The 15,027-nt window shown below is 46.2% G+C and overlaps 1 protein-coding gene across 3 annotated transcripts in view; it reads right to left on the reverse strand.

The window, feature by feature from the left end:
• Nucleotides 1–420: 420 nt before the first annotated feature.
• The window catches only part of LOC115157526 (insulin receptor), a 155,017-nt gene continuing 140,410 nt past the window's right edge, over nucleotides 421–15,027 (reverse strand). For all 3 annotated transcript variants that reach the window (XM_029705867.1, XM_029705866.1, XM_029705865.1), the window contains 6 exons: nucleotides 11,202–11,431; nucleotides 10,479–10,589; nucleotides 9,004–9,166; nucleotides 5,836–5,965; nucleotides 5,476–5,610; nucleotides 421–2,233 (listed from right to left, as the gene is read on the reverse strand). In XM_029705867.1, coding sequence (XP_029561727.1) covers nucleotides 1,807–2,233; nucleotides 5,476–5,610; nucleotides 5,836–5,965; nucleotides 9,004–9,166; nucleotides 10,479–10,589; nucleotides 11,202–11,431 — 1,196 coding nt within the window. In that variant the 3' untranslated portion in view covers nucleotides 421–1,806. The remainder of the gene's footprint in view (nucleotides 2,234–5,475; nucleotides 5,611–5,835; nucleotides 5,966–9,003; nucleotides 9,167–10,478; nucleotides 10,590–11,201; nucleotides 11,432–15,027) is intronic.

The raw sequence follows: 15,027 nt of genomic DNA on the forward strand, positions 1-15,027 counted from the left end.
CACAGCTCCATGACATAAGATGCAGGTCACAGACAGACACAGCTCCATGACATTAGATGCAGGTCACAGACAGACACACAGCTCCATGACATAAGATGCAGGTCACAGACAGACACACAGCTCCATGACATAAGATGCAGGTCACAGACAGACACACAGCTCCATGACATTAGATGCAGGTCACAGACAGACACAGCTCCATAACATAAGATGCAGGTCACAGACAGACACACAGCTCCATGACATTAGATGCAGGTCACAGACAGACACAGCTCCATAACATTAGATGCAGGTCACAGACAGAGATAAAAGGGCACTTTTACACTGAGCGACACCATGGGGGACCTCCATGGCCCAGGGAGGCCCAGGGAGACCCAGGGACCCAGCGAGAGCTGAGCTACCCAGGGAGAGAGCCTCAGCTTGGGGAAGGGACAGTCTGGAGAGTCCTGGGGTTAGCAGCCTTCAGGTTGACCCAAAGTTTAGTTATTTTCACAGTTGATTTCTACCTCCGCCACACATTCGTGGAAACTTGGCAATATTAAAAAAAGAAAACAAAGATTGAGGACAAGAGAGAAGCAGTAGAGAGGGAGGTTCGTCTTCCTTGAATACAAAAAATGTATGTGTGGTTGGTTGTATGTTCTCTCCTGGTTGACATTGGACAACGTGGCTACATACTGTAGTGTAATGAGGGTGGCATCTTGACAACAGAGAGCAATAATGTCCTGAGATGTGTACTTCCAGGAGGCCTCTGAACAAGTGAAAAAAGTGATCATCTATACAAAACAACAAAACTATATTCATATCAATTCATCTGTGGGAAAGACATGGGGATAATGTTCTGTTAGGAGGGACTAGACCCGACCCCATATAATGTTCTGTTAGGAGGGACTAGACCCGACCCCATATAATGTTCTGTTAGGAGGGACTAGACCCGACCCCATATAATGTTCTGTTAGGAGGGACTAGACCCGACCCCATATAATGTTCTGTTAGGAGGGACTAGACCCGACCCCATATAATGTTCTGTTAGGAGGGACTAGACCCGTACCCCATATAATGTTCTGTTAGGAGGGACTAGACCCTTACCCCATATAATGTTCTGTTAGGAGGGACTAGACCCTTACCTCATATAATGTTCTGTTAGGAGGGACTAGACCCTTACCCCATATAATGTTCTGTTAGGAGGGTCTAGACCCTTACCTCATATAATGTTCTGTTAGGAGGGACCAGACCCTTACCCCATATAATGTTCTGTTAGGAGGGTCTAGACCCTTACCTCATATAATGTTCTGTTAGGAGGGACTAGACCCTTACCCCATATAATGTTCTGTTAGGAGGGACTAGACCCTTACCCATATAATGTTCTGTTAGGAGGGACTAGACCCTTACCCCATATAATGTTCTGTTAGGAGGGACTAGACCCTTACCCATATAATGTTCTGTTAGGAGGGACTAGACCCTTACCCCATATAATGTTCTGTTAGGAGGGACTAGACCCTTACCCCATATAATGTTCTGTTAGGAGGGACTAGACCCTTACCCCATATAATGTTCTGTTAGGAGGGACTAGACCAGGGGTGGGCAATTCCAGTCCTCGTGGGACTGATTGGTGTCACAGTTTTGCCCCCAGCACCAGCTAACACACCTGTCTCCAATAATCACCTAATCATGATCTTCAGTTTAGAATGCAATGCGATTAATCAGCTGTGTTTGCTAGGATGGAGAAGAAGTGTGACACCAATCAGGCCCCAGAAGACTGGAGTTGTCCACCTCTGGACTAGACCCTTACACCCATTTAATGTTCTGTTAGGAGGGACTAGACCGAGGGAGGGCTAGTGTCTGTTGTCCGTTAGTCTTTCCCCCGTTCATGTGTGTGTACGGGATGTGTTCCTCGTAGTTGTTTTGTCTCAACCCCAGTGACGAACTCGCCTCGTCCCGCTCAGAGCTGTGGTCCCCTCTCTGGGAGAAAGAGGAACTGTGGTCCCCTCTCTGGGAGAAAGAGGAACTGTGGTCCCCTCTCTGGGAGTAAGATGATGGGTCTAGGGGAATGCTCTCCATGTTGTCCATGTCCAGGTCAAAGTCCTCCTGCTCCGGAGGCTTGTTCTCCTGGCTATAGTAGAAGGAGACCTCCTGGAAGGACTGGTGAAGGTCCTCGTGGAGCATCTCAATGATCTCCTGGAAGCTGGGACGCAGCTTGGGGTTGTACTGCCAGCACATTGACATCAGATTGTGTCTGAGGAGAGAAGAGGAGGAAGAGAGGAGGAAGAAGAGGAGGAGGAGAGGAGAAGGAGGAAGAGCAGAAGGTAGAGAGAAGAAGCAGAGAAGACAAGGAGGAAGGGGGGAGAAGAGGAGACAAGGAGGAAGAGGGGAGGAGGAGTGGAGAAGGAGGAGAGAAGACAAGGAGGAAGAGGGGAGGAGAGGAGGAATAAAGGAGAGAGGAGAAAAGGAGATGATTGGTTTTGTATCAAAGTTATTGTAACAACTCAATCAGGATTTCACCAATATCACCACTATCCTCAATATCATCAATATCCCAAAAACCATGATCACCAATATCCCCACTATCATCAACATCCCGATCAGCAATACCCCAATATCATGATCACAAATACCACCAATATCCCCAGTATCATGATCACCAATATCCCCAATATAATGATCACCAATATCACGATCACTAATATCCCTAATATCCCCAGTATCATGATCACCAATAACCCCAATATCATGATCACCAATATCATGATCACCAATAGCCGCAATATCATTTTCACCAATATCCCCAATATCATGATCACCAATATGCCCAATATCATGATCACCAATATCCCCAATATCATGATCACCAATATCCCCAATATCATGATCACCAATATCCCCAATATCATGATCACCAATATCCCCAATATCATAATCACCAATATCCCCAGTATCATGATCACTAATATCCCCAGTATCATGATCACCAATATCCCCAATATCATGATCACCAATATCATGATCACCAATATCCCCAATATCATGATCACAAATATCATGATCACCAATAACCCCAATATCATGATCACTAATATCATGATCCCCAATATCATGATCACTAATATCCCCAATACCATGATCACCAATATCCCCAATATCATGATCACCAATATCCCCAGTATCAAGATCACTAATATCCCCAGTATCAAGATCACTAATATCCCCAGTATCAAGATCACCAATATCATGATCCCTAATATCCCCAATATCATGATCACCAATATCCCCAGTATCATGATCACCAATATTATGATCACCAATATCCCCAATAACATGATCACCAATATCATGATCACCAATATCCCCAGTATCACAATCACAAACATCCCCAGTATCATGATCACCAATATCCCCAATTTCATGATCACCAATATCATGATCACCAATATCCCCAGTATCATGATCACCAATATCCCCAGTATCATGATCACCAATATCCCCAATATCATGATCACCAATATCCCCAATATCATGATCACCACATCACGATCACCAATATCATGATCACCAACATCATGATCACCAATATCCCCAGTATCGTGATCACCAATATCCCCAATATCACGATCACCAATATCCCTAATATCATGATCACCAATATCACCAATATCCCCAATATCATGATCCCCAATATCAGGATCACCAATATCCCCAGTATCATGATCACCAAAGAAGAGTAATAATCAGTGATTGTTCTAACGTTGTCATCTACAGTGGGGGGAAAAAGTATTTGATCAACTGCTGATTCTGTACGTTTGCCCACTGACAAAGAAAGGACCAGTCTATCATTTTAATGTTGGGTTTATTTGAACAGTGAGAGACAGAATAACAACAAAAATAGAGAAAAACGCATGTCAAAAATGTTATAAATTGATTTGTATTTTAATGAGGGAAATAAGTATTTGACCCCCTCTCAATCAGAAAGATTTCTGGCTCCCAGGTGTATTTTATACAGGTAACGAGCTGAGATTAGGAGCACACTCTTAAAGGGAGTGCTCCTAAACGCAGCTTGTTACCTGTATAAGAGACACCTGTCCACAGAAGCAATCAATCAATCAGATTCCAAACTCTCCACCATGGCCAAGACCAAAGAGCTCTCCAAGGATGTCAGGGACAAGATTGTAGACCTACACAAGGCTGGAATGGGCTACAAGATCATCGCCAAGCAGCTTGGTGAGAAGGTGACAACATTTGGTGCGATTATTCGCAAATGGAAGAAACACAAAAGAACTGTCAATATCCCTCGGCCTGGGGCACCATGCAAGTTCTCACCTCGTGGAGTTGCAATGATCATGAGAACGGTGAGGAATCAGCCCAGAACTACACAGGAGGATCTTGTCAATGATCTCAAGGCAGCTGGGACCATAGTCACCAAGAAAACAATTGGTAACACACTACGCCGTGAAGGACTGAAATCCTGCAGCGCCCGCAAGGTCCCCCCGCTGAAGAATACATATACATGCCCGTCTGAAGTTTGCCAATGAACATCTGAATGATTCAGAGGACAACTGGTGAAAGTGTTGTAGTCAGATGAGACCAAATTGGAGCTCTTTGGCATCAACTCAACTCGCCGTGTTTGGAGGAGGAGGAATGCTGCCTATGACCCCAAGAACACCATCTCCACCGTCAAACATGGAGGTGGAAACATTATGCTTTGGGGGTGTTTTTCTGCTAAGGGGACAGGACAACTTCACCACATCAAAGGGACGATGGACGGGGCCATGTACCGTCAAATCTTGGGTGAGAACCTCCTTCCCTCAGCCAGGGCATTGAAAATGGGTCGTGAATGGGTATTCCAGCATGACAATGACCCAAAACACACGGCCAAGGCAACAAAGGAATGGCTCAAGAAGAAGCACATTAAGGTCCTGGAGTGGCCTAGCCAGTCTCCAGACCTTAATCCCATAGAAAATCTGTGGAGGGAGGTGAAGGTTCGAGTTGCCAAACGTCAGTGTGCAAACCTTAATGACTTGGAGAAGATCTGCAAAGAGGAGTGGGACAAAATCCCTCCTGAGATGTGTGCAAACCTGGTGGCCTACTACAAGAAATGTCTGACCTCTGTGATTGCCAACAAGGGTTTTGCCACCAAGTACTAAGTCATGTTTTGCAGAGGGGTCAAATACTTATTTCCCTCATTAAAATGCAAATCAATTTATAACATTTTTGACATGCGTTTTTCTGGATTTTTGTTTTGTTTTTCTGTCTCTCACTGTTCATATAAACCTACCAATAAAATTATAGACTGATCATTTCTTTGTAAGTGGGCAAACGTACAAAATCAACAGGGGATCAAATACTTTTCCCCCCACTGTATAAATTGTCTTCCCATCCCACAATGACCACGACTACACCATAGATATCTACAGTGTGATATCATTGAGCTGGACTATACAGACACTGTATCCTTTATAACATTGATCTAGAGGTGAGACTTACAGCCGGTCAGCACAGTTGTCTGGTCGGTCCAGATATCCTCCATCCATGACGAACTTCAGGACCTGCTCGTTAGACAGGCCCTGGTACGGCTGCTCTGCTAGGGTACTGATCTCCCACAACACCACTCCAAACGACCTGACACACACACACACACACACACACACACACACACACACACACACACAAACGAGTGGCAAGGAAAAACTCCATAGGTGGATAGGTAGGGAAAAACCTTGAAGAACCAGTTAGCAGGCTCACACTCTCACAGACAGACACACAGAGACAGAGAGACAGACAGACAGAGAGACAGACACAGAGACAAACAGAGAGACAAACAGAGAGACAGTCAGGTATTCTCACCAGCAGTCAGAGTGTGCGGTGAACACTCCGTCCTTTAGAGACTCAGGAGCCATCCAGCGGACAGGAAGAAGACCCTTCCCTCCCTTACGGTAGTAGTCCGTCTCATAGATGTCTCTGGTCATACCAAAGTCTGAGGGTTGAGTAGAGAATATATTTCATTTTTATCCCAGAACAGAAACCTGCTTTGCAACAGCCTGTCAACAATTTATACAAACATTTAGAGAAAGGAGCGAAAATACAAATGACCTATATGAAAAGGCAAATACAGTTGAAGTCGGAAGTTTACAAACACCTTAGCCAAATACATTTAAACTCAGTTTTAAACAATTCCTAACATTTAATCCTAGTAAAAATTCCCTGTCTTAGGTCAGTTAGGATCACCACTTTATTTTAAGAATGTGAAATGTTAGAATAATAGTAGAGAGAATTATGTATTTCAGCTTTTATTTCTTTCATCACATTCCCAGTGGGTCAGAAGTTTACATACACTCAATTAGTATTTGGTAGCATTCCCTTTAAATTGTTTAACTTGGGTCAAACGTTTTGGGTAGCCTTCCACCAGCTTCCACAATAAGTTTGGTGAACTTTTGCCCATTCCTCCTGACAGAGTTGGTGTAACTGAGTCAGGTTTGTAGGCCTCCTTGCTCGCACACGCTTTTTCAGTTCTGCCACCAAATTTTCTATAGGATTGAGGTCAGGGCTTTGTGATGGCCACTCCAATATCTTGTCTTTGTTGTCCTTAAGCCACATTGCCCCAACTTTGGAAGTATGCTTGGGGTCATTGTCCATTTGGAAGACCCATTTGCGACCAAGCTTTAACTTCCTGACTGATGTCTTGAGATGTTGCTTCAATATATCCACATACTTTCCCTACCTCATGATGTCATCTATTTTGTGAAGTGCACCAGTCCCTCCTGCAGCAAAGCACCCCCACAACATGATGCTGCCATCACCGTGCTTCACAGTTGGGATGGTGTTCTTCGGCTTGCAAGCCTCCCCCTTTTTCCTCCAAACATAACGATGGTCATTATGGCCAAACGGTTCTAGTTTTGTTTCATCAGACCAGAGGAAATGTCTCCAAAAAGTACGATCTTTGTCCCCATGTGCATTTGCAAACCGTAGTCTGGCTTTTTTATGCCGGTTTTGGAGCAGTGGCTTCTTCCTCGCTGAGCAGCCTTTCAGGTTATGTCGATATAGGACTCGTTTTACTGTGGATATATATACTTTTGTACCGGTTTCCTCCAGCATCTTCACAAGGTCCTTTGCTGTTGTTCTGGGATTGAGTTGAACTTTACGCACCAAAGTGCGTTCATCTCTAGGATGACCGAACGCATCTCCTTCCTGAGCGGTATGACGGCTGTGTGGTCCCATGGTGTTTATACTTGCACACTATTGTTTGTACTGATGAACGTGGTACCTTCAGGCATTTGAAAATTGCTCCCAAGGATGAACAAGACTTGTGGAGGTCTACAATTATTTTTCTGAGGTCTTGGCTGATTTCTTTCGAATTTCCCACGATGTCAAGCAGAGAGGCACTGAGTTTGAAGGTAGGCCTTGAAATACATCCACAGGTACACCTCCAATTGACTCAAATGATGTCAATTAGCCTATCAGAAGCTTCTAAAGCCATGACATCATTCTGGAATTTTCGAAGCTGTTTAAAAGCACAGTCAACTTAGTGTATGTAAACCTCTGACCCACTGGAATTGCGATACAATGATTTATAAGGGAAATAATCTGTCTGTAAACAATTGTTGGAAAAATGACTTGTGTCATGCACAAAGTAGATGTCCTAACCGACTTGCCAAAACTATAGTTTGTTAACAAGAAATGTGTGAAGTGGTTGAAAAACGAGTTTTAAAGACTCCAACCTAAGTGTATGTAAACTTCCGACTTCAACTGTACATCCAAAGTGGAAAGAGCCCTAGCACCATTATGTTGCAGAATGAGAGAAATTACAGAATAATCTTTATTATCTCAGAGGGGAAATTTACTTTGCAGAAGGCAGTTAAACATGCATGTAGATGTATTTAAAAGTATTACATTGTATATGTGAGGAAGTTAGTTCCCATGCCTACTATCTTGATATGTGTGTGTGGATAACTATACTGGACCACAAGTCCCCACAACAATAGTAAACAAACAAAAATTGGACCAACTGGGGACATGTTGTTAGTCCCCACAAGGTCAAATGCTATTTCTAGGGGGTTTAGGGTTAGGAGCTAGAATGGGGTTTAGGGTTAGGAGCTAGAATGGGGTTTAGGGTTAGGAGCTAGAATGGGGTTTAGGGTTAGGGGCTAGGGTCAGTTTCAGGGTTAGGAGCTAGGGTCAGTTTCAGGGTTAGGAGCTAGGGTCAGTTTTAGGGTTAGGTTTAGGGTTAGTTTTAGGGTTAGGTTTAGGGTTAGGGGCTAGGGTTAGGGGCTAGGGTTAGGAGCTAGGGTTAGGGGCTAGGGTTAGGAGCTAGGGTTAGGGGTTCGGTTTCGGGTTAGTGGTTAGGGTTAGTTTTAGGGTTAGGGTCAGTTTTAGGGTCAGTTTTAGGGTTAGGGGTTAGGGTTAGGTTTAGGGGCTAGGATCAGTTTTAGGTTTAGGGGCAGGTTAAGGGTTAGGGGCTAGGGTCAGTTTTAGGGTTAGGGGCTAGGGTTAAGTTTAGGAGCTAGGGTTAGGGCTAGGGTTAGTTTTAGGGTTAGGGGCTAGGGTCAGTTTTAGGGTTAGGGGCTAGGGGCTAGGTTTAGGGTTAGGGGCTAGGTTTCGGGTTAGTGGCTAGGGTTAGTTTTAGGGTTAGGGGCTAGGGTCAGTTTTAGGGTTAGGGGCTAGGGTCAGTTTTAGGGTTAGGGGCTAGGTTTAGGAGCTAGGGTTAGGGGCTAGGTTTCGGGTTAGTGGCTAGGGTTAGTTTTAGGGTTAGGGGCTAGGATTAGGTTTAGGGGCTAGGATTAGGTTTAGGGGCTAGGGTTAGGTTTAGGGGCTAGGGTTAGGTTTAGGGGCTAGGGTTAGGTTTAGGGGCTAGGGTTAGGTTTAGGGGCTAGGGTTAGGTTTACGGGCTAGGGTTAGGTTTACGGGCTAGGGTTAGGTTTACGGGCTAGGGGCCATGGTTAGGGTTAGGGGTGAGGTTTTGGGGTTAAAGTTAGGGTAAAGACAGAGTGAGTGAGAGACAGTGTGAGTGTAGACTACCTCCTATCTTGACAGTGAAGTCCTGTGCCACCATGCAGTTCCTAGCGGCCAGATCTCTGTGGACAAACTTTTTGGCGTTGAGGTAGGCCATGCCGTCTGCTATCTCTGCTGTCATCTGGACCATCTCCCTCAGCGTGGGGGGCGGGCGCCTAGTAGGGTTATTCTAACAACACATGTATTAATACTAGGGCTATTCTGCAACAGGCCAGAAGGGGGCGCATAGATCACAACAATTACAAGTTATAAATATAGATGTTTTTGGGGTATTTGTGATATAGTTCAATATGAGAAGAAGGGATAGAGGAGAGGGACACAGGGTGAGGGATACAGGGTGGAGAGAGGAGAGGGATACAGGGTGGATAGAGGAGGGGGATACAGGGTGGAGAGAGGAGGGGGATACAGGGTGGAGAGAGGAGAGGGATACAGGATGGAGATAGGTGAGGGAGACAGGGTGGATAGAGGAGAGGGATACAGGGAGGATAGAGGAGAGGGATACAGGGAGGAGAGAGGAGAGGGATACAGGGTGGAGAGAGGAGAGGGATACAGGGTGGAGAGAGGAGAGGGATACAGGGTGGAGAGAGGAGAGGGATACAGGGTGGAGAGGGGAGAGGGATACAGGGTGGAGAGAGGAGAGGGATACAGGGTGGAGAGAGGAGAGGGATACAGGGTGGAGAGAGGAGAGGGATACAGGGTGGAGAGGGATACAGGGTAGAGAGAGGAGAGGGAGACAGGGTGGAGAGAGGAGAGGGAGACAGGGTGAGGGATACAGGGTGGAGAGAGGAGAGGGAGACAGGGTGAGGGATACAGGGTGGATAGAGGAGAGGGATACTGGGTGGAGAGGGATACAGGTTGGAGAGGGGAGAGGGATACAGGGTGGAGAGAGGAGAGGTATACAGGGTGGAGAGGGATACAGGGTGGAGAGAGGAGAGGGAGACAGGGTGAGGGATACAGGGTGGAGAGAGGAGAGGGAGACAGGGTGGAGAGAGGAGAGGGATACAGGGTGAGGGATACAGGGTGGAGAAAGGAGAGGGAGACAGGGTGAGGGATACAGGGTGGATAGAGGAGAGGGATACTGGGTGGAGAGGGATACAGGTTGGAGAGGGGAGAGGGATACAGGGTGGAGAGAGGAGAGGTATACAGGGTGGAGAGGGATACAGGGTGGAGAGGGATACAGAGGGAGAGAGGAGAGGGATACAGGGTGAAGAGAGGAGAGGGATACAGGGTGGAGAGAGGAGAGGGAGACAGGGTGAGGGAGACAGGGTGGAGAGAGGAGAGGGATACAGGGTGGAGAGAGGAGAGGGATACAGGGTGGAGAGGAGAGGGATACAGGGTGGAGAGAGGAGAGGGATACAGGGTGGAGAGAGGAGAGGGATACAGGGTGGAGAGAGGAGAGGGATACAGGGTGGATAGAGCTGCTGCCTGCAGGGGTAGACTAGCCCCCAGGACAGGGATCCCAATAATGTGTGTGTGTGTACCTCAGAGTCGGGGCGGAGGCAGCGCAGGTAGCTCTTCAGGTCGCCATGGGTCATCAGCTCCATGACAACTAGAGTGGGCTGGCCCTTAGAGACCACACCCATCAGACGCACCTGAGAAGAAACCATTTCGTTTCCGTTGCTTTGATTCTTACACCTCGGTAGTTAACCAACACTTTAAACAAACATGTCTTGTGATCATCATGGTATGTGGTCTCACCTTCATTAGCTGCTAAATGACTCAAATGTGAATGTAAGGTGGCATCACCTTCTATAGACACTGTAGCAGCAAGTAAAGCCCTTCATGATGGAGGCCTTATTGAGGAACTCTCCTATCTCCCCCTCTCTCTCTCGCCATCCTATCCCTCTCGCCATCCTCTCTCTCTCCCTCTCTCTCGCCATCCTATCCCCTCTCACCATCCCCTCTCCCCATTCTCTCCCTCTCTCACCATTCTCTCTCTCACTCCATCCTCTCTCGCCATCCTCTCCCCCTCTCTCTCGCCATGCTCTCTCTCTCGCCATCCTCTCTCTCTCCGTCTCTCGACATCCTCTCTCTCCGTCTCTCGACATCCCCTCTCGCGCCATCCTCTCTCTCGCTCTCTCTATCCCGCTCTCCTCTCCCTTTCACACTCCTCTCTTGCTCTCCATCTCGCTATCCTTTCCTTTTTGCTCTCTATCTCACTATCATCTCTCTCTATCCTCTCTCCATCCATCCATCTCTCTTACCACATGGTGACAGGTGAAGCCCTTCATGACGGAGGCCTCGTTGAGGAACTCTATCCTCTCTCTCAGACTGGCCGACTCGTTGACCGTCTTCACAGCCACGTGCGTCTCCGGCTCTCCCTTCACGATGTCCTTGGCGATGCCCTCGTAGACCATGCCGAACGAGCCCTGACCCAGCTCTCGTAGGATGTTAATCTTATCCCTGCCCACCTCCCAGTCGTCTGGCTCGTACACTGGAGAGAACACACACACACACACACACACACACACACACACACAGTAAACTCCTGGGGCCGTGCGTACATTTTCTTACAAAATTCTGGTGTACGTGGAGATTGTAGGATTTGCGTGCGCAACAAATGATTGGGATTTATTGAACTGTCGCACACAAACATATCCACATATTTTCATTGACGAATCAGAGTAAAACTACATTTGTACGGTCGTGAACGAGCTCTACAACCACGACTGGAAAATGCCCTCGATTCAATTTTATAAAAATGAAATTTGATGATATTTGAAGGAAACCAGATCAAAGTATGAAATCAGATCAAAGCAACAGTCATTTTGTAGAAGCAAAGCGACTGTTGCTTCTACATTGATGAAGTTTGATCATAAAGTTACTGGTCCCCTCCCCTGTTTAAAATAAGGTGACGTCACCTTAACTCTCACTTTAATACACCAATGGTAACACGATATTCTCTTATCTAATTTAAATAAGTACCACCTTGCAACCAACATCGAAGGAGGCGTGTTTGCAGAGGAGCTTGGTTTATATAGCTAGATGGCCAAAATTTTACTGTAGGGTGTCAGCAATTATTATTAAAAGTTTCCCCTTTCATCTGTGTCTGGTGTTAGCTAGTTACTGGCTAGCTAGGTCTTCATCCGTGTCTGGTGTTAGCTAGTTACTGGCTAGCTAGGTCTTCATCTGTGTCTGGTGTTAGCTAGTTACTGGCTAGCTAGGTCTTCATCTGTATCTGGTGGTAGCTAGTTACTGGCTAGCTAGGTCTTCATCTGTGTCTGGTGTTAGCTAGTTACTGGCTAGCTAGGTCTTCATCTGTTGTTAGCTAGTTACTTGTTATCTAGGTCTTCATCTGTGTCTGGTGTTAGCTAGTTACTGGCTAGCTAGGTCTTCATCTGTATCTGGTGTTAGCTAGTTACTGGCTAGCTAGGTCTTCATCTGTGTCTGGTGTTAGCTAGTTACTGGCTAGCTAGGTCTTCATCTGTGTCTGGTGTTAGCTAGTTACTGGCTAGCTAGGTCTTCATCTGTGTCTGGTGTTAGCTAGTTACTGGCTAGCTAGGTCTTCATCTGTATCTGGTGTTAGCTAGTTACTGGCTAGCTAGGTCTTCATCTGTGTCTGGTGTTAGCTAGTTACTGGCTAGCTAGGTCTTCATCCGTGTCTGGTGTTAGCTAGTTACTGGCTAGCTAGGTCTTCATCCGTGTCTGGTGTTAGCTAGTTACTGGCTAGCTAGGTCTTCATCCGTGTCTGGTGTTAGCTAGTTACTGGCTAGCTAGGTCTTCATCTGTGTCTGGTGTTAGCTAGTTACTGGCTAGCTAGGTCTTCATCCGTGTCTGGTGTTAGCTAGTTACTGGCTAGCTAGGTCTTCATCCGTGTCTGGTGTTAGCTAGTTACTGGCTAGCTAGGTCTTCATCTGTGTCTGGTGTTAGCTAGTTACTGGCTAGCTAGGTCTTCATCTGTGTCTGGTGTTAGCTAGTTACTGGCTAGCTAGGTCTTCATCTGTGTCTGGTGTTAGCTAGTTACTGGCTAGCTAGGTCTTCATCTGTGTCTGGTGTTAGTTAGTGACTGGCTAGCTAGGTCTTCATCTGTGTCTGGTGTTAGCTAGTTATTGGCTAGCTAGGTCTTCATCTGTGTCTGGTGTTAGCTAGTTACTGGCTAGCTAGGTCTTCATCTGTCTGGTGTTAGCTAGTTACTGGCTAGCTAGGTCTTCATCTGTGTCTGGTGTTAGCTAGTTACTGGCTAGCTAGGTCTTCATCTGTGTCTGGTGTTAGCTAGTTACTGGCTAGCTAGGTCTTCATCTGTGTCTGGTGTTAGCTAGTTACTGGCTAGCTAGGTCTTCATCTGTCTGGTGTTAGCTAGTTACTGGCTAGCTAGGTCTTCATCTGTGTCTGGTGTAAGCTAGGATCCCTGTGGCTCAGTTGGTAGAGCATGGTGTTTGCAACGCCAGCATGGTGTTTGCAACGCCAGGTTTGTGGGTTCGAGTCCCACGGGGGGCCAGTACAAAAAGAATGCATGAAATGAAATGTATGCATTCACTACTGTAAGTCGCTCTGGATTAGAGCGTCTGCTAAATGACTAAAATGTAAAAATGTAAATGTTACTGGCTAGCTAGGTCTTCAGCCAGCATGGAACAAAAGGGGAGAGAGGGTCATTCAAAACTCAGTTGTCAAGTCAACACATAAGTCAGTGCTGCGGTGAACCGCATCACAAGAGACATGCTAAATGGGAGATGTTTAAAAAAAAGTATATAGTGCCTTTGGAAAGTATTCAGACCCCTTCACTTATTCCACATTTTGTTACATTACAGCCTTATTCTAAAATTGATTCATTTGTTTTTCTCGCCATCAATCTACACACAATACCCCATAATGATAAAAAAAACTGAAATATCACATTTACAAGTACTCAGAAAGTAAAGTACCCTTTAGTCAGTACTTTGTTAAAGCACCTTTAGCAACGATTACAGCATCGAGTCTTCTTGGGTATTAGGCTACAAGCTTGGCACACCTTTATTTGGAGAGTTTCTCCCATTCTTCTCTGCAGATCCTCTCAAGCTCTGTCAGGTTGGATGTGGAGCGTTGCTGCATAGCTATTTTCAGGTTTCTCCAGAGATGTTCGATCGTGTTCAAGTCCGGGCTCTGGCTGAGCTGTCCACTCAAGGACATTCAGAGACTTGTCCTAAAGCCACTCCGGCGTTGTCTTGGCTGTGTGCTTAGGTTTGTTGTCCTGTTGGAAGGTGAACCTTCGTCCCAGTCTGAGGTCCTGAGCGCTATGGAGCTGGTTTTCATCAAGGGTCACTCTGTACTTTTCTCTGTTCATCTTTCCCCCGAACCTGACCATTCTCCCAGTCCCTGCCGCTGAAAAACATCCCCACAGAATGATGCTTCACTGTAGGGATGGTGCCAGGTTTCCTCCAGATGTGACGTTTGGCATTCAGGCCAAAGAGTTCAATCTTGGTTTCATCAGACCAGAGAATCTTGTTTCTCATGGTCTGAGAGTCTGTAGGTGCCTTTTGACAAACTCCAAGCGGGCTGTCATGTGCCTTTTACTGAGGAGTGGCTTCCGTCTCGTCACTCTACCACGAAGGCCTGATTGGTGGAGTGCTGCAGAGATGGTTGTCCTTCTGGAAGGTTCTCCCATCTCCACTGAAGAACTCTGGAGCTCTGTCAGAGTGACCATTGGGTTCTTGGTCACCTCCCTGATTGCTCAGTTTGGACAGGCAGCCAGCTCTAGGAAGAGTCTTGGTGGTTCCAAACTACAAACCTGTATTCACTTTGTCATTATGGGGTATTGTATGTAGATTGATGAGGAAAATGTTTTATTAAATCCATTTTAGAATAAGGCTGTAAGGTAATAAAATGTGGAAAAGGGGAAGGGGTCTGAATACTTTCTGAATGCACTGTATATCATTGATGCAATTTCAATGTTCAGTTGCTTTGTGTATCACCAAATTTGCTTGAGATGATTTTACAGCAACACTGCTAAACACACCCAAGTTTCTTGACGTTTCAAAGAGCTGTCAGTCAAGGTGAGCTCATGAACATAAGCTCCCCGCCCACTCAGCCTGTCTTTTCAAACTTCCTGGTAGT

This window comes from Salmo trutta, chromosome 21 (assembly GCF_901001165.1).
Source record: "Salmo trutta chromosome 21, fSalTru1.1, whole genome shotgun sequence".
In the NCBI taxonomy this organism is placed as follows: domain Eukaryota; kingdom Metazoa; phylum Chordata; class Actinopteri; order Salmoniformes; family Salmonidae; genus Salmo; species Salmo trutta.